This window comes from Cetorhinus maximus, chromosome 27, assembly GCF_964194155.1.
Source record: "Cetorhinus maximus chromosome 27, sCetMax3.hap1.1, whole genome shotgun sequence".
Lineage (NCBI taxonomy): Eukaryota > Metazoa > Chordata > Chondrichthyes > Lamniformes > Cetorhinidae > Cetorhinus > Cetorhinus maximus.
The window spans coordinates 14,068,883-14,089,530 of record NC_135905.1 but is presented as its reverse complement, the minus strand read 5'-3'; the positions used below and the strand labels follow the sequence as shown (position 1 = coordinate 14,089,530).

General features: G+C 43.3%; 1 protein-coding gene across 2 annotated transcripts in view; it reads right to left on the bottom strand.

Annotated features, from left to right (window-relative positions):
• Positions 1-1,059: 1,059 nt before the first annotated feature.
• The window catches only part of fuom (fucose mutarotase), a 119,843-nt gene continuing 100,254 nt past the window's right edge, over positions 1,060-20,648 (bottom strand). The window contains exons 5-6 of one of the 2 annotated variants that reach the window (XM_078531041.1): positions 4,251-4,324; positions 1,060-1,492 (exon numbers count right to left, since the gene is read on the bottom strand). In XM_078531041.1, coding sequence (XP_078387167.1) covers positions 1,423-1,492; positions 4,251-4,324 — 144 coding nt within the window. In that variant the 3' untranslated portion in view covers positions 1,060-1,422. The remainder of the gene's footprint in view (positions 1,493-4,250; positions 4,325-20,648) is intronic. The other variant, XM_078531042.1, reaches the window with a different exon arrangement.

Sequence of the window (20,648 nt, the reverse complement as noted above, 5' to 3'; positions counted from 1 at the left end):
CATTTTATTGTCAAACAGACAAAGTCTCCTGGAGAAGCCAGTATTGTAAATGCATGTGCATGTTTCTCTTTGTTTTAGCTGACAACTGAACCTGCTCTGGATTTCTCTCCATCCCCACATTAAACGCATCTGGGCCCAATGCGTTGTAGCTTCCGACTGATGTAATCCCTGTGAATAATTCGTCACTGAATCAAATGGGTCCGAGGATTTGCGGTTGACCTGAAAACTATTTTTTGAAACATTATCCCCCGTCTTGTGCATCAGTGAGCCATTGCATTATCTGGAAAGGAAATGCAGAGTGAATTCAAGTAGGGAGATGAATCTTGTTCCTGAAATCAAAATATTAAGACCAGATTCAGCAAATAGCCAACGCCCACAATAAGGTACTGCCATCCTACAAAGACAAGGAATGCTGGGGAAACAAAGCTGCAATTCATGGTCTGAATCTCTGCTCTCAATAGTTGTTCCACAATAATTGTGTAATCTGAAATTGAGAGACATATCTCTTACATTTAGATTCCTGTATCACCCCCTAGCAGTTTATTAACAGGAGTGAAGCATCATCAGTTTGGCAATCGTTTTGAGCCTTACAGTTAGAACAACAGACCTATTTAGCTGTTGGCATTTTGCACAATGTTGACATTAAGTGAGGGATTTGCTTTAATTTCACAAGGGACAGACATGGAATTTGGTGTACAGTATTCAGCACTTTCGATGCACAAGCTTAAATTGTGCTCTTCACATTGCGTGATCTGACTTTTATCTGAGCTTACGTAAAGATGGTCTTAATGAAAAGTTATTGCAAACACTCGGGGAAGGTCCCACATGGTTTTAAACAAAAGCAGTTCACTGAATATTGTTTGTGAAGGCGGAGGCCTCCAATATGAATTTGTTCTTGGATTAATGTTTACAATAGTTAGACTATTCAAATAAAATTAAATTCATCCCCAGTAATTCATTGTAACACTTGCAAGTGATGTTACATAATCCTCACAAATATATAGCACTAGAGTTTAAAACAGGCTGATGTATAAATGAATTTTACCCATCCTGCATTAATAATCATTAACGGTTTCTTTATTCATTGCATGTAGCAATTCACAACATGCGAAAATTATCCAACCGATCTGTTTCATAATTACAATTCCTAACAGCAAATGGTCACAATATTTGGCCCCTTCCTCATCTTTAACATTCAAATCGGGAACCAGTAATTTATCCAGGTTGAGATTAGAATATGTGCATTGCACTTATTTCCAGTTGTAGTATATATAATTTTTTTCATATTTCATCGTGATATCATTCAGAAATAACAACATTGAGAGGAAAAAAATTCACAGCATCACTAGAACCAATAATCTGCATTTCAGCAACTTTTATCAATAAAATTTACTCCAGGTTTATCCTCTATTTGCTACATTTTCAATCGCCATTTCCTCCAGCAGGAATCACTCCTTTTGTAAGGATGAGGTTTCCGTACAGTGCAGTTTCCCTGAAACAAAAAGCAATAAGGATGAAAAACAGGCTTCTTTCTTATAAGATAAATCATGTTACCCAGCAAGAGCCAAGGCTTAAACAGCCAGTAACAGTTGCTGCTTAAGCATCACTGCACTATGTAATTTTCTAGGCAATACTTGTAGTCATTTTTTTTCCAACATGCCTACAAATCATGCCAATGGGATAAATGCAAAAACAATTAATCCTTTCATCTTAAATTCCTCTCCCTGCTGCCTTGACATCTTCCTCGTGACCCACATTTCAGGGCCTTGGTGTATCAGCTTCTCAAGTAAAAATGTCAAGTAAACCAAAGCTTGTTAGCATACAATCTATGCATTAAAAAAAACACGCATGTCCCATTAGAAATGCCTGTATCTACATTTATAATGATAACAGCCTGGCACAGGCTTCCAGCCCAGGCTCGGGTGCACAGAGACAGGAGTGGTCCTGGGTCTGCAAACCCGACCTTTAAAAATGGCGGCCTGCAGGTTGGGGTTTTGTTTCGGGGGGTCGGGCTGGATTGGAGGTTGGGCCCTGGAACTAGTGTGGAGGCTGCCAGGGGCGGAGGATGAGCAGAAGGCCCGTCTCTGTGCTCCGGTGCTGTGTTGAACAAAAGCTTTTTTTATTCGCTCGTGGTATGTGGGTGTCGCTGGCTAGCATTTATTGCCCAACCCTAATTACCCTTGTTCAGAGGGCATTTTTAAGAGTCAACAACATTGTTGTGGGTCTGGAGTTATATGTGGGCCAGATCAGGTAAGGACAACAGATTTCCTTCCCTAAAGGACATTAGTGAACTAGACGGGTTTTTACAACAATCAATAATGGTTTCATGGTCATCATCAGGCTTTTAATTCCAGATTTTTATTGAATTCAAATTCCACCATCTGCCATGGTGGGATTCAAACCCAGGTCCCCAGAGCATTACCCTGGGTCTCGGGATTACTAGTCCAGTGACAATACCAATATACCACCACCACTGCCACTAAAAACAGCCCTCCAGCCCTCACCCCTCTCCACTCCCTATGCTTACCCACAACAACCTATGCCAATTCATATCCCCCCACCCATGGCCCCTCATACCCCAATGCAAACCCATGCCTCTCTACCCACTCCCATGGCTCTCATACCCCTTGTGTCAACCCATGACGTTCTAACCACCCCCATAGCCCCTCATAGCCCCTAGGGCAACCCATGCCCCTCTACCCATCCCATATAGCCCCTCATAGCCTCCATGCCAACCCATATCCCTCTATCAACCCTCATGGCCGCTCACATCCCCTATGCCCCCTACATCCCCATGGCCTTTTATAGCCCCTATGCCAACTTTGAGTCGACACATGCCCCCTGCCCACCACCCTTTGCCGTTAGCCCCTCCATGCCAACTCATCCAGTGTCATTTGACAGTTCCTTGACAGCTTTGACAGTTCTTTGACAGCTTGACAGTTCCAAAGAGTTTATACACTTTTTACGCACAAGCATGTTTACTTTTGACAATCCCAAAGGGACACCTTACCTCTCCATAGGGGTACCCTGGCTATCCAAATGCATCCACAACATTTAGACCTCCTCTTACCTGGTCTAATCTGCACACTCCAGGTTTCACACCCTGGCCTACCAAGTCCACTTCATTAGAGGCAGCTAATGATCTAAACGGCCAACTGCCTCCGTAAACTGTGCATGCACGAACAATGGCCCAATTCCATTCCAACGCCCACGAAAATGGAATACTCTGTGTTTCAGGGTGGTAGCACTTGGAATTTCTGGCCATTTCCAAGATTTTCACCATGGCAGAGGGGCTGGGTCCCTATGTAATCTTGTGATGCCATAACTACACCCATCCTTAAGTGGAGATGTTACAGCACCACCACTGGGAAACAGGTTTAGTTACAGTGTGACTGGATTACAGAGGCAGCCTTCATTATAAAAGTGGACATGAAAATTTATAATGGAAGAATAAAGACAGAATGCATGACTTTAAAATGGGGACTGAACTATATCAGCATTTCCTGGTCCAATTACATATATTACATAAAAGTTACAGTACAGAAACTGGCCAATCAGCCCAACTGACCCATATTAGTGTTCATACTCCACACATGCCTCCTCACCAACACCCACATCAGCATATCATCCTCTTCCTTGCCCCTTCATTAGTTCTAAACCTGCTTCACCTGAGGACTACGCTTGGGTCTTAATTCCCCAGTGTGTAATAACATGGGGATTCACCAGTGCATTTTATTTTAAAATGAAGGAAGTTTGAAAAGTCTTGGGCTACATCTGAAAGCAATAGACCACATTCTGCACAAATAGTTTACTTTGTTCTCTTCTACACATTCTGACCCTCTAGGTCCACCCGGCATACAAGACAAACCCATTTTTTCATCCCCAAAAGTCATATTTTTGCACATACTCAGTGTATAAGTTGACCCTTCCTTTTCAGCCATGGCATGTTATACTCGCATGAGTAATCATACTCAAGTTTTCACCCGACAAGTGGATGTTTTATAACTGGGTACAAGGAATCAAGCAGGTGATACAGGCCGAAGATGCACAGGAGTTTTAAGACATGCCCAGACAGAGTAGACCCCACATGGCGAACGACAAAGATGCTGACCACCCACACCAGCGGTTCACTTTTATACCCGGCGTGTAGGTCGACCCCATTTTTTGAGGCTTCAAAAGTTGACTCATACACTGACATCTAGGGTTTATAAAATAAAAAAGCTGAGTTTAAACATTGTGGAAAAACTTACCCTGTAGCTACCACAGCAAAAGATTTCTTTGCACGTTCATAAAATGCAAATCTCTCGACTTTTTCCAGCAGTTTCTGGAAAAAATAAGAATGGTGCTAAAGTTTACTGTGAGTTAAATATGCAACTAAAGGAGAATTTCCATGGCCTTTGTCTGCATTGTTGGCACTGTCGACTTCAAATCTAAGGTTTTTTTTTTAAGTACTCATTTCTTTTCACCATGAATAAAGTTAAGAAACATTTATTTTGGATGAATTCCAGGCCTTCTTGCATCTATATTATCTAAACCTCCACATCAATGACAACATTTCAATAGTGCTTCAGTGGCTGTAAAACTCTTTGGGTCGTGAAATACTGTACGCGATACCAAAGGAAGCTCGCTCCTTCTTCCCGGAACCTTCACCGTCCCCACTCTCAACAGGGATCGTCACCTTTGCCAAGCCCAAAATCAAACACAGGAGCACAGTAAAGGCAAGGCAGGGAGATGTTATGAATGCTTTGTTTCAATGAGGTCTCTTCAGAGGCTTCCGCAGAGGTGAAAAGGTGGAAAGTAATAGAATGCAAAGGGTGACCTTGAAGCCGATGGAAAGATAGGGCTCAATAATGAGGGTTGGGGGGGGGGGGGGTACGACGAATGGCACTCCGCCCCCCCCCAGAAACAACGTCGCCGTGGAGCTGACATGCTCCAATCCGACCTGCCCCGCAGCCATAAAGCAGTGCAGGCCGGACTAATGAGGGCTGAGTGAGACTTCCACCCCTCATTGGGCTTATCACTTAAGACTATTACAAAAGATCAGCAGCATATAATGGCTGGTCTCAAACAAGCAGCACAGACTGAATGTAGATACTTAAAATCCCCTCTCCCTTACTGAGAAATGCATCCCTACAGATGCAAAAGTCAAAAGCACTTTCCTGCCTTAGAAATTGGGTAGATTTCCAACTTGGAGCCCAGGCAATGCTTGACATCAATCAGCCGTTTGTTATGGATTCATTTCCATTGGGATCTCCAACACCAGTTTTATATCCAGGTGGCAATTTGGAAATCCGTGATTTTCAATGGTGCCATAATGTTTTGATGCTTCAATCTCTCTCCCACAGCTTCTCTCATCCTGTTCATTTTTATATACCTTTGTTGAACCTTTCTGGTTTTGGGAATCCTTGCTTTGAACATTACGACAATCTACTTTGTTCAGATGGTTGGGCTCAGTTAACCTAAGAAATAAGAGAAGTAGGCCATTCAGCCCATCGTGCCTGCTCCACTGTTCACTTTCCCGCCCGTTCCATATATCCCCTCGATTCCCTGAGAGTCCAAAAATGTGTCTATCTCAGTCTTAAATATATTCAATGATGGAGCATCCACAACCCTCTGGGATAGAGAATTCCAAGGATTCACAGTTCCTTAGTTGTTTCAGGTTGCAGTTCTGCTACCTAGGTATCACTTGATTCAAGTAGAGAGGAAATTACTAAACTGGTGTAAGGCTGCATTAATATTACTTGATTGAGCTCTAGAATAATCTAACATATGGTCAACCTGCCTTTTCCATAGAAAACGATCCACTTGAACACATTCCAAATTTTTCTCCATTCTAATTCCTTAAATTCAAGTTCCTTCAAATTCTGGTATTTCGAAACTATGACTCATATTCAAATCTCAAATGATCTTAAACTCTTTTGAACAGGTGTAGATTTCTTCAGCCAGACTCAAATAGAATTGCTTTCACCACATTCAGTTTTGGATGTGAATGTACTATCAACACTGTGCTGGTATATTGTCAGGACTGTGCTTCAGTTTAGGACTAAAAATGATTTCAGTTTCTAATTTAGAATGACACTGCCTTTATTTGTGGTTTTGATTGTTGTTTTGAAAGTTCTAACAGCTTATTTTGCTTCACCAGTTGAAAAGAGATGTCAAGGGCTAGAGAGAAGAGATTTGAACTACTGTGCTGTAAACTATGGTCCAGCATCTAAGACTGAGTTCTTAGATAATCTTTGCAAGCAGCAAACTGTGACTTGTGATTGTAGCAGACTCATCAGCTAATTCAGTCACATATCCACAACAATGAAAATCGTATAAACCTGCAAAATCAATATCGTCAAGGTCAGGGTGGGCACGTTCATACACTAAGAGCAGCAACTGCCAGCTTCAGCTCTTTTAACCAACACGTCTCAAAAATCTCACAGGACCTTTTGAATTCTATCATGTTCCCAATTCAATCACAAGCCCAGTAAGTCGCATCATGCGTGCAAAACCTGAAAAACTTTCATGCAAAGCACTGAAAAATTGAAACAGATTCTGCTCAGATGTCAACTCTGAAACCTCTTTATCAAAGAAAACTAATTTTAATTCATTTTTTTCCCCATTGCAGCCTTCTGGAACAGTATGCTTTACCAGGCAACCATTTATCACAAAACACATCACTCTTGAGGACATTGCCGTGTTGAGTTGTCTTATGAATTCTACTTCATCCAATAGTTGATTTATTCCTCTAAGATTTAATACAATTGCTTTACTTGTCCAGAATAAATTTTCCCTAACTTGTGCACATTCATGGGAAACCATCAAGCATTTCCTTTCTGTTAATTCTTCCATATCGGATCTCAGTTCTATCTGGACAATACAGTATAACAACCTGGAAGCTGCCAGTGGAGGTCAACCTTTCTGAAGCACCAAGACCACTTTCAATGGTTAATGATCAATTCGTGGATTAGGTTCTTTACCGAATAGGGACTTGCCAGCTTTCTGAATGCCAAATTTGCGCACCAATGTTTCCTTTTCAACTTTCAAGTCATTTAATTTCTCAAACACACTTTTGGGATTTCACTGAGTTCCTCCTCGGTTTTTCTCAAACTTGTGCGATCGAACTGCCTTCAACTTCCAGATAGCGCTGAGGGCAACAATCTAGTTCTTCAATTATATGGAGTTAACACTTCTAACAAACAGTAGTTCACAGTTTTGAATTTAGGGGGCATTTATTTCCCATCACCATCCTCAGTGGACAGTAAAAAAAAATTACAAGCTTATTCCCAAAATCCTGTCAACAGTCCTTTGCCCTGATTCTGATTCCAATTGGAGTGGGGCCAGTGAAGTTTCTTCTCCGTTGAGACTTAGTAATCTTGCAGTCATAGCATAATCTAACCAAGCCATCCGGAGGCAAACAGGCAAAATTGGAGTTAGACCACATAAAACAGTCCACTTAGTGGCCTTTTGCTTTTCCAGCTACTTCAGCTCATTGAATGATTTAATCATCATCGTATATGACAACAAGTATAGAACTAGGAAGCTTTTCCTTTTAATTCCAACTTGCCTTCCACCAATTGCCAGATTTAACTCCAAATGCTGAACACTTGGACATTAGTTTCCTGTCTGGTTATAGGTCCAGTTATATTAGAGTTAATTCCTTCCCATGAACCACTGTCTCCTCTTCTGTCACCCTGACTAACATCAATATTTCCACCTAATTGCTACACTTCACTAATACATCAATGTGCCTGGTACTCTGTGATTCAAATATATCATTGAGTCTTCTACAATGGATCAGTTTTGATCATTTTTTTCTATAAATTTAAAATAATAGAAAAAGTGCATCTTTTTTTAAGTTATGTCATGGGGTGTGGGCATCGCTGGCCAGGCCAGAATTTATTGCCCATCCCAAATTTCCCTTGCGAAGGTGGTGGTGAGCTGCCTTCTTGAACTGCTGCAGTCCATGTGGTGTAGGTACATCCACAGTGCTGTTAGGGAGGGAGTTCCAGGAGTTTTGACCCAGCGACAGCGAAGGAACAACGATATATTTCCAAGTCAGATTGGCGAGTGGCTTGAAGGGAAAGTTGCAGGTGGTGGTGTTCCCATGTGTCTGCTGCCCTTGTCCTTCTAGGTGCTAGCGGTCGTGGGTTTGGAAGGTGCTATCTAAGGTGAGTTCCTACCGAACTTCCATTTCACAAATTTTAGTATTAACAGTCCAAAGGAATTTGAATTTCACAATGTAGACTGGCCACTTATTATCACTGAAATTTAATTTCCTCAAGTGAAATCATTAGATTATCCAACAGCTCCATAAAGCACTCCTCTGGTAGATGTATTCCTTGCTTCCCACTGGCATCAGCATTTTTACCATTACATTTACACTTTCCCACTGAGATGCCCATTTTTCCATTTTTCAAATACTTGAAAAAATAAATTCTGCCTGCATTTTCATCACTGTTCTTTGGCCCAGTTTGAAGTACTTCATTTCTTTGTTAGCATTCTCCATGTTCACAGTGGTTTCTATTGCTTTTTGCCTCCCGAGCCGAAACCAAAGGTTTCTTCTGAATAGCAGCTGAGCCAAGCTCACAAACAATATGCTGTCTTAGGTTGTTATTTTATGCTCTCCCCGGTGGTGAATTTGAAGGCAGGGAGGGCATTTAATCAGGGCGGACGGGTGGTGAGTGGGGACCCCACCACTTTCCTGCCTCCACTCCGATTAAGTACATGGCAGGAAGGGCCGTGGACAGCCTTCCCACCCCATTACCAATTGAGGCCCTTAAGTGAGCAATTAATGCCCAATTAAGGGCCTCGTCCTGGCGTCCAGGACTCGGGTGGGTGTCTTCCCTGCAGCAGCCACCACTTTCCCAGTGGCGCTGCTGAGCAAAATAGCTGCTGACCTTTGATTGGCTGGTAGCTCTCAGTGGGCGGGACCTCCCACCTCTTCCCTTGGAAGGCCCACTGGTGGCCTCCCAACTACCTTATTGGCATGTTATTGCAATGGGCATACCCAGGAGGAGCCAACATGAGTCTCCCACCGGCTCTCCATTTGACCAATATTAGATTTCTCCGTTCTGATGAAAGAATTCCACAATTTTAGAAATAATATTTTTAATTAAAAGTTTATTATATTTCAGCTTCTCCCTTAATCACATGTGCATGTTCCAATCTTGATTTCTTTCAATATAAAATGATATTGAAAAGTGATGGCTAGTCAGCGGTTTTGGCTTCCTGGTTTGCTGTCCGTGAGAATGCTTCAGTGTGATTGGCTGCTTGATCGCATCACTTGTTGCTGGACGCAAGATCCCCTTGACTTGGTGCCAGATTCAAACTAATGTTGAGTGAGGGGAAATCCATGCCACAGAGATCATGAGATTTTGTGGGCGGTTTTCTTCAAAGCCAGTGATAAGCACCATTGCTCTATCTCTGAATGCAAAATCCAGCTCATTGTAGGCAAAACACTTTGACATGTTTCTGAGATGCAATAAAGTATTCTATAAGTACAAGTCTCTTTCTCTTTCTCATTCATTTCATAACATTGCTGTTCCAAAAACACTTATTACAATTCTGTTGGCTTTCCTCTTCGATATATGCGTATACTATCATCATTGCCGTGCATTTTGTTTAATGTCACAAAGTGAGAAAAAATAATCTAAGGGCAAAATAATAAAACTTCATAGTATATTAGCCAACACATATCCTGGGTGCATCTGCTTAATGTTACCTCTATCCCAGTTGTACTGCCAGAAAATTGTATCCCCATTGATACAAAAAAAATTAATAACCCTCTCCCCCACATATATTACCAAGAAATGTATCCGTGTCCCTATAGAACACAGATTAATATTCCATCTCCCTCCCACCAGCGGCATCAAGAAATACATCCGCCTGCACATAAAAGCCTCAGTGTCACACCAGTCAAGTCAGAGCTTTCCCTCGAGCACCAGCCCACTGTATCTCCATAACCTTCTCCCCAAAAATCTGCAACTAATGGTAACATCTGCATATGATTCCCGGAGATCACTTACACACCAACACGTGCCCTGCGCCACACAGGCATCATTCCTGTCTTAAACTGAGAGATAAATCATTCATGGTCAGCAGAGGAATTCACCTTTTATTTCATAACTAAGAATACTTTAATCCAAAAGAATGGCACAAGAGAATACTGGCAATGTAAACAAAAGGTGCAGTTCACAATTTTACCATGCATCATTTTTCTAAAACTTTTTCTCTTCCAGAAAAGCAAATCTGTTCATTTCTGTCAATTGTAACGGTTTTATTTTCTGACACCATCCAGGACAAAGCAGCCTGCTTGATTGGCAAGCCTTCCACAAACACTCACTCCATCCACCACCGACGCACAGTGGCAGCAGTGTGTACCATCTACAAGATGCACTGCAGCAACTCGCCAAGGCTCCTTAGACATCACCTTCCAAACCCACAACCTCTACCGTCTAAAAGGACAAGGACAGCTGACATGGGAACACCACCACCTGGAAGTTCCCCTCCAAGTCACTCACCATCCTGACTTGGAAATATATTGCAGTTCCTTCACTGTCGCTGGGTTAAAATCCAGGAACTCCCTAACGGCACTGTGGGTGTACCTGCAGCAGTTCAAGAAAGCAGCTCACCACCACCTTCACAAGAGCAATTAGGGATGGGCAATAAACACTGGCCCACATGAATAACAAAAACATACTTCTTCACAACTGGGTCAAATAGGAAATGAAGGAAGTATTCACAATACTAGGTAGAATGTCTTTGGAGTTTTTCCAGTGTCCCAGTGTAACTCCTGCGTACAATCGACAGAATTCCGGTGTAACTGGCGAGTGAGAGATCGAGAGAATCCCAACGGAATTTCCAAACTTGCACATTTAGCATCAGTGAAATCACAATACAGTTGGGCTTAAAGTCGTGAGCGTAAACATAAAGAATAGACTTTTTGCTAAGTATTGTACTGGAGTAACTGATGTAAACTCAGACTAAATCACATTAACGTGAAAGAAGCAGTAACGAGCATGCGTCATATAAACCACAAAGAGCAGACTGCACAAACAGCCAATCAAAGGTTCCTTAGCAGGAGGTCAAAGAACGTCATGTCTGATGCACTCTCAACCTCCCGGTTCCTATGTCACTCGGGCCTACATTTCATTACATGTGCTGCCCTAGTGCTCAAAGATTTCTTTGATCTGAGAGTAATTATTTTGTAGGTTCAACATTGCTTCACTGAACACTGTTTGGTTATAGAATTCTTCAAGCTGCTTGTGATTGAAATCACAGTTTGACCTCATACCAGTTGGAAGGCAATGGCAAGATGTCTCAAACCTCAGCCTCAGCCAAGGATTTTCCAACTGCTGTAATCCCTCAAGTGCTGCAGCAGCTGGACTGCCTAGGGGTGGAGGCAACAGGAAGAGACATGCCTGATGCGTCCCCAATCCAATTCTTCTTTTAAAATTTACTCTTTTATATAGGATATGGGCATCACTGGCAAGGGCAGCATTTGTTGCCCATTTCTAATTGCCCTTGATTTGAGTGGCTTGCTTGGCCATCCCGGGCAGTTTCTGATAGCATGTCCAGATCAATGAACAGGAAACCTGTTCGTCCGTTATCTTAGTTACTGGATCTATTTTGCATCTCCACAGGAATTTTCTTCCATCTTTGAAAAGCAGCAGAGCATCACAATATCAGAGCTCATTTTAGATTTTGTTTTACTATCAGGAAAAAAAAAATATTTAATGAAAGAGGAACTAGCAAAGATATAATAGCAAAATAATGTATAGATGTTATACTCACCATTTCGTTGAATAAAAATATAAAATGTCCAATCCCAATGCTTTTAGAGTTCCCACGGCACTATTGCAAAGAAGTTCAGGGAAGTTCTCCTTGATGTCCTGACCAATATTTATCACTCAACAAACATCACTTCAAACAGATTATCTCATTGTCACATTGTGTGGGATCTTGCTGTGTGCTGCATTTCCTACATTGCAACACTAACTGCACTTAAAAGAAAATGAATTGACTGTAAAGCACTCTGGGTCATGGAGCCATAGAAAGTGCTATATAAATAAAGTCTTTCTTTAATTTTGATGTATGCAGTTTGCTTTTCCTTTTTTTTTTAGCCCTTTTGAACTTTGGGAGCTAGTTGGTCTTACCTTTACCCGCAAGATCCAAAGGACTTAACTTGGTTCCACTCAGCTTGACAAAACGCTACTGTTTTACAGCTTCAGCTTATGAAATATCCCTCCTTTCCCCACCTAGGGCCAGGGAGAGAAACCAAAGGCCCCAAAGCTTCTCCTGTTTCTGGGTACTCAGGTGTTTATGTGCAATGTTACTTTTAAGAGGCCAGAGAACAAAGACTGAATGGTTCACAATTGTATCTGTTTCGTGATCAGCGAGTCTGAAGACTCTGCTGATTGCTGCTTCTCACTACAGTATATTTTCAACATCTACTATGCCAGACAACTTTATCATGTAATTTCAACACCTCAAAGAGCTCATAAAAAGCACCACGACAGAATGAGATAATAGGTACGTGGACAAAAGGACAAGGTTGAAGTCAATGGAAAAAACTCTTGAATGCTCCCAGTACCACGTGCCAGCAAAATCATGAGTAGGAGAATAGGCCAGATGAATGTGTGGCTGGAGAGATGGTGCAGGGAGGAGGGAATTAGGCTCCTGAGGCATTGAGACTGATTCTGGGGAAAATGGGTCCTGTACAAGCTGGACAGTTGTTAACCCCAGCAGGACTGGGACCACCATCCTTGCAGGTGTATTCGATAGTACTGTGGGGGAGGGTTTAAACTAGAGTGGCAGGGAGATGGGAACCTGAGCGGGCAGACACAAGAGAGGGAAACAAAGATAGAAATGAAGAACAGAAAAGTAGAAAGAAAAAGTGGAAGGCAGAGGAAACAAGGGCCAGCAGCAAATAGGGCCATAGTACAAAAAAAATGTAAAAATGTTAAAAAGACAAGCCTAAAGGCACTGTATCTGAATGCATGGAGCATTGGCAATAAGGTAGACTAATTAACAGTGCAAATAGATGTTAATGGATACGATATTTTTGTGATTATGGAGATATGGTTGCAGAGTGACCAAGACTGAGAACTGACTATCCAAGGCTATTCGATATTTAGGAAGGACAGACAAAAAGGAAAAGGAGGTGGGGTGGTGCTCTTAGTTAAGGATGAAATCAGTCCAATAGTGAGAAAGGATATTCATTCAGAAAATCTAGACGTAGAATCAGTCTTGGGTGGAGCTAAGAAGCAACAAGGGGCGGAAAACATTAGTGAGGGTTGTCTATAAGTCTCTAAATAGTAGTGGTAAGATAGGGGACGGCATTAAACAAGAAATTAGAGATGCATTTAACAAGGATGCTACAGTAATCATGGGTGGCTTTATTCTGCATATAGACTGGGCAAACCAAATTAACAATAATACTGTGGCAGATGAATGCCTGATTGGTTTTTCAGGCCAGTATGTCAAGGAACCAACTAAGGAACAGACTATCCTAAATTTGGTATTGTGCAATCAGAAGGGGTTAATTAATAATCTTGTTGTGCAGGATCTTTAGAGAAGAGTGATCATAATATGATAGAATTCTTCATTAGGATGGAAACTGAAGTAGTCCAATCTGAAACAAGGGTCCTAAATCTAAACAAAGGAAACTGCAACGCTATGAGGAGTGCGCTGGCTACGATAGATTGGGCAACTTCATTAACGGGCATGATGGTGGATAGGCAATGGGTAATATTTAAGGAATGAATGTATGCATTGCAATAGTTATACCTTCCTTTCTGGGGCAAAAACACAACAGGTAAAGCGGCCCCATAGTTAATAAAAGAAATTAAGAATAGTATTAAATCCAAAGAGGAGTCATATAAAGTTGCTCGAAGAAGTAGCAAGCACGAGGAATAGGAACATTTTAGCATTCAGCAAAGGAGGACCTAGAGGTTGATTAAGAGGGGAAAAATAGAGTACGAAAGTAAACTTGCAAGGAACATAAAAGCGGACTGTAAGAGTTTTTATAAGTATGTAAAAAGAAAAAGATTAGTTAAGGCAGGTAGGTCCGAAACAGGAGAATTTATAATGGAGAACAAGGAAATGGCAGAGCAATTAAACAACTACTTTAGTTCTGTCTTCATGGGAAGAAGACACAAATAACTTTCCAGAAATGCTAGAGAACTAAATGCCCAGTGAGAAGGAGGAATTGAAGGAAATTAGCATCAGTAAAACAATAGTGCTGGAGAAATTAATGGGACTGACAATCAACATCCCAGGGTACTGCAGGATGGGCCATGGAAATAATTGATGTGTTGGTTGTCATCTTCCAAAATTCTGCACATTCTGGAACAGTCCCAGCAGATTGGAGAGTGACAAATGTAACCCCCACTATTTAAAAAAGGAGGAAGGGAAAAAAACAGAGAATTAGCCTAACATCAGTACTAGGGAAAATGCTAGAATCTGTTATAAAAGGTGTGATAACAGGACACTTAGAAAATATCAGCGGGATTAGACAAAGTCAACATGGATTTATAAAAGGAAAATCTTGTTTGAAAGCCTGCTGGAGTTTTTTTGAGGACATAACTAGTAGAATAGATAAGGGAGAACCAGTGGATGTGGTGTATTTGGATTTTCAAAAAGCTTTTGATAAAGTCCCATGTAGAGGTTGATGTGCAAAATTAAAGCACATGGGATTGGGGATAATATATTGGCATGGATTAAGAATTGGTTGACAGACAGGAGACAGAGAGTAGGAATAAATGGTTCTTTTTCGGAGTGGCAGGCTATTAGGATACCGCAGTGCTTGGGCCCCAGGTATTCACAATATATATTAATGGTTTAGACGAGGGAACCAAATGTAACATTTTTAAGTTTGCTGATGACACAAAACTAGGTGGAAATGTGAGTGGAGCGGAGGATATTTAGAGGCTTCAAGGTGACTTCGTCAAGTTGAGTGAGTGGGCAAACACATGGAAGATGCAGTATAACGTTGATAATTGTGAAGTTACCCACTTTGGTAGGAAAAACAGAATGCCCGCCGCCACGATCTTCCGGTCCTGCCGCAAGTCAATGGAGGGTGTCGCCTCGCCCGTGGTGGGTCCCTCCCGTGAGGGGCTGGAAAATCCCAGCCTTGGTCTCCTTACCTCAGAAAGGATACACTTACCATAGAGGGAGTGCAGTGAAGGCTCACCAGACTGATTCCTGGGATGGCAGGATCGTTGTATGTGGAGAGATGGGTCAACTAGGTCTGTATTCATTGGAGTTTAGAAGAACGAGAGGGGATCTCATTGAATGGTATAAAATTCTGACAAGGCTGGACAAACTGGATGCAGGAGGATGTAGGATACGGGGTAGGCCATTTAGGACTAAGATGAGGAGAAATTTCTTCACTCAGAGGCTGGTAAACCTGTGGAATTCTCTACCACAGAAAACTGTGGAGGCCAAGTCACTGAATATATTTAAGAAGGAAACAGATAGTCTTCTAGACTCTAAAGACGTCAAGGGGTACGGGGAGAGCACGTGTGTATGGCGTTTTGTCTCTCTTTCATGACACCTGCATGCAGTAGGCAGAGTAACTGTAACAATGGCGAAATTGGAGGCCCAATGCTGATTCTCTGAGGACGTTTAAGCACAGAGCATTCAACTAATGTTAAGAAAGTTGCCAAAAAGAAATCACTACATTTACAAAAACAATTCAAATCTGTAACTAATCTCCCCTCAACGCCTTCCTCCAACCTGTTATGGCACAGCTGATCATAAATGCTGAACTGCTCAAATCCCAAAGGGAAACTTGAAATGACTGTCACAACTGTTTTGCAATTTGTATAAATTTCGAGATGAGTGGCTTGAATTCAGTAGTAATAAGACCACCGAGTCTTATAGGTTTCTAACAAAACTAAATTAAAAACTTTATTAATAGAAGAAATTATTTTAAGCACATACCTGGATCTACAAATTACTATTATGATACTTCTAAATCCCCTAATTAATCTAAACCCCAGTTATACTTTCATTAAGGAAACAGTAAGACACATTGATTTTAAAAGATCCAGGCAAAGAAACATGATACTCTAAACAATCCAATTCAAACTGAGTTTTCTTAACTTTAGTTCTTTGTAGACAGCAGCTTGAGGCATTGAGGCTGGAGGCTTTTTACACTTACTTTAGATCTTAGAATTCTTGCCCTTACACACAATCTTTGCTCCTTTATTCATATTTCCACTTTGAATGCAAATTCCCATTGTTTCACTATGTCTTTGGACTTTACCTCTCCAATAATAAAATCCATCAAGGTACCAATTTTACCAGTAACCTTTGGGAAAAATAAACACACTGTTTCTTAACTTCTCCTGGCCCCTCCTTTAACTTCGCCCCTCCTTTGAAACCAATCTAGTCTAGTTAATTTAAAAATGCATATGTTCCCTTTACATCAATGTTTACCTACTTAACATTTCAAACGTAGCTTATCTTCTGTTACATCAAAGCCTTCAGACCAGCGGCCTTTAGGTCAATTAAGTCACACAAACACACGCTGACAAACGCAAACCCTACAATTACTCTACTCTACAATAAATTCCAATAACATTATGAAAATGATTATATCTTTCTGACAAACCTCCCCCCAACCCCCCTCTAACCTTCCTTCCCAAGCCCCCTCCAATCTTCCCCCCTCCCCCCACCCCTGCTACAACCCCTCACACTGCATCCAATTGGTTGTAAAATAACAGGGATTTGATGTACCACTTTTCAAGCAGGGAGACACAGTGGCTGCTGCTTCTGGCCTTCAGGCAGTTTCATGGGTTTCCTGGCAGGCTTTTTGGAAAAAAAATCGGAATCATGAAGCTGCCCAAAGGTCGGAAGCAGCAGCGGCTGCAGCGACTAGTGAAATTGACCTGACACTGACAGGCCGGCTTAACAAATATCGGAACTCTCAGCCTGACCGATGCACTTTTTTTGAAGCCAATCTTTCGGGTCTGCAGCTCTGGCTGTTCAGCGTGGATGTCGAGAAGCTGTTTGAAACACTGAGCCTGGGCCTGAGTCCTTCCCGGGCGCCAGCGTTTGGCATCCAGCCCCTTTCCCGGGCTGTGCCTCCTCCACTCCCAAAGACAGTTCCTCCCACGTCCAGGGTTTAAATTATAATCAGGTCAAATTCAAAAGCAACCGACTGTCTTATGCAGAGCTATGCGGGTTGTTTGAATGTGGCTTGGCACCTCTCTCACATATACTCAAAAACAATTGGAGGGGGGCGTTGGAGGGGTTGTTGGGGGGCTGGGCTGGGAGGGTTTGGAGTGGCTGGGGGAGTCGGGGGGGGTTGGGTGGGGCGGTTGGGGTGGTGTTGGTGGGGAAGGTTGAGGGGAGGTTAGTGGGTTTTGAAGGGAGGTTGCATGGGGAGGTTGGGTGGTGTTGAGGGGGAGCGGAGAGGGGAGGTTGGGGGGAGGTTAGAGGAGGGGTTGGCAGGAGATTAGCTACAAATACTCACAACAGTTGTATTGGATCAGGCTGAGAATCTGAATTGTCAATGGTTTAAATCTACTTCTGTATAGTTGCTAAATTAAAGGAACCCCAATCATGCCAAAATTAGATGAAAACACTTCATTTTTGTCTTTCCAAATCACTGTCCATTATCTAGCAAACAATCTTAGATGCTTCTTGTTTTTAAGAGGCGATTTTTGGATGGTTTTTAATTGAAATACCTGATTTGGCTGAGATTGCATCTCTAGTCCATTCTGATGTCTTTAGTATGTGTTTATCTTCACCCAATTCTGACAGTTAAAAATCAGATTGTGCATTGTGTCATTTAGCATGTTCCAGATTTCAGAGAAAGGTCAAGAAGCTCGATAAAATATTCAGCTTGAGTGTTCTATAATAACTGCCCTTTCTCCAAAAGCCAGGCAGCAATTCTACAATACAAACATGACTGGAATTTGCAACTACTGGTTTGGAATTCATTTCAATTGAAGATAGACTTGGTGGATTTTCCATAAGTAAATCCGCTTTGCAGTGTTGCCTTGAAAAGAAAAAAATTACTCTCAGTTATGTAACGTCGTTCATGACCTTACCCTGCCTGAAAACGCTTTACAGTTAATGAAATACTTCTTTGGAAGTGTGGTCACTGTCGTAATGTGGGAAATGTGGTTGTCAATTTGCACACAAGCTCCCAGAAACAGTAATGTGATAACAATCAGATCATTTGTTTGAGTGAATTGGCCTGAACTCCCTCGGAGTGGCAATCGGTGTCAGATCGCCACTCTGTACCCATTTACTTACCTCAACTTTTTTCCGATCTTATCTCGCCCGACCTTCCGACTCAGGCCGGGCGGGATCGAGGCAGTGCAGCGCGTCCCAGGGCCTAGCTTCAAAGCGCAGGAGAGTCCAAGTGAAGGAAAGCCACGCCTCCCTTTTTACAGCGCTTGCTGCTGTAAACCAGCTAAGTTTAAAGGTCCATTGAAATTTAGAGGTCCTTGACAGGCCAGTGAGAAGGTAATTGTCTAAGTTAAGTGCATAGGATTTGGAGGACTAAGGGGGGAATCGGAGGTCGGGGTAGGGGAGGGTCGGAGGACTGGATGGAGGCCGGGGTTTGGAGGTCAGGGGTCGGGGGAGGGTCGGAGGACTGGGGGGAGGCCGGGGTTTGGAGGTCGGGGGTGGGGGGAGGGTCGGAGGACTGGGGGGAGGCCGGGGTTTGGAGGTCGGAAGGGGCGGTTGGAGGTTGGGAATTGGAGGTCGAGGGGATCAGAGAGGCTGGAGGTCAGCAGGGGCCAGAGGACGGGGTGGGGGGGTCAGAGGTCAGGGGGTTCAGAGGTTGGGGGTTTTCAGGCCTCGTGTCGGGTTGGGCCCGGGGTGGGGCAGCCACTCGGCCCCTCGAGCCTGTTCCGCCATTCAATAAGATCATGGCTGATCTGATTGTAACCTCAACCCCACATTCCTATCTAGCCCCGATAACCTTTCACCCCCTTGCTTATCAAGATTCTATCTAGCTCTGCCTTAAAGATATTCAAGGACTTTGCCTCAACCACCTTTTGAGGAAGAGAATTCCAAAGTCTCACGACCCTCTGAGAGAAATATTTTTTCCTCATCTCTGTCTTAAATAGGCGACCCCTTATTTTTAAATAGTGGCTCCTAGTTCTAGATTCTCCCACAAGAGGAAACATCCTCTCCACATCCACCCTGTCAAGTCCCCTCAGGATCTTATATGTTGCAATCAAGTTGCCTCTTTCCCTTCTAAACTCCAGTGGATACAGGCCTAGTCTGTCCACCATAAGACAACCCGCCCATTCCAGGTATTAATCCAGTCAACCTTCTCTAAACTGCTTTCAATGCATTTACACCTGGCCTTAAATGAGAACCAAGACTTTCAAGCCTGGCATTAAAATGTACACTCATGTATACCGTCCATCTTTCCGACTAGTGTTAACAAGATAATCAATGTGAGTACATGGCCTCTTTCCTCGCTTTATACCCATGCCGAAATCTTTTTTTACAGATGTAAGCAAAGTAACCTGTATCCAACTGATGTCATGGGGCCTTTATTCTGGAACTGACTATGGTATATTTGACACAGGGCTGAATAATGCGAGGCAAAAGCGGGTCTGTACCGTGCCCACGCTGACATATTTAGGTTTGATGATGCCGGGTCGCATTCCCAACGTCACCGTGCCCAAACGTGCGATAATGTGGGAGTCAAGCGGCCCTAGAAATCGGGAGCTGCCCACTTTATGCAAATTCAATTTAATTGCTTAGTTAAACTTGCGAATGTGGCAATTGACTGGAATAATATGCGCCAGGAGCAATAAAACACATACAGAGTGTGAATCATGCCAGGTGGGAATCTTGTTGTTTTACACTGAACGATTTTAAGGGCTCCCAGCAGCCCCACCCTGTCACTCTGGCTCTGGGTGCCTGAGCTTATCGCCAGGGTGATGGTGTGCAGGTCAGAGTGCATACCCATGATTGCATCTACAATATGCTCAGTTTGCCCCTGCAGGACAGTCGCCTGACTGTCCATGGTTGAAGCTTGGCGCCCCAAAGAGTGGGTGATCCCAGTCCACGTGGCCTGGATGGACACTTCCACAGTCAGGCCAGAGCTCAGAACCCCTCTGGTATATCCGCCAAATCTCCACGCGCCTCGCCTTGGACATCCAGCATCTGCCGCCTCACGATGACGATTCGGACACAGTCTCCGGATCACTCAGACACTCCGACTGCCCGAGGCCTGCTCCACCACGGTCTCGGGATCACTCGGACACTCCGACTACCCGAGGCCTGCTCCACCACAGTCTCCGGATCACTCAGACACTCCGACTGCCCGAGGCCTGCTCCACCACAGTCTCCGGATCACTCTGACACTCCGACTACCCGAGGCCTGCTCCGCACAGTCTCCGGATCACTCGGACACTCTGACTGTCCGAGGCCTGTTCCACCACAGTCTCCGGATCACTCGGACACTCCGACTGTCCAAGGCCTGTTCCACCACAGTCTCCGGATCACTCGGACACTCCGACTGTCCGAGGCCTGTTCCACCACAGTCTCCGGATCACTCGGACACTCCGACTGTCCGAGGCCTGTTCCACCACAGTCTCCGGATCACTCGGACACTCCGACTGTCCGAGGCCTGTTCCACACAGTCTCCGGATCACTCGGACACTCCGACTGTCCAAGGC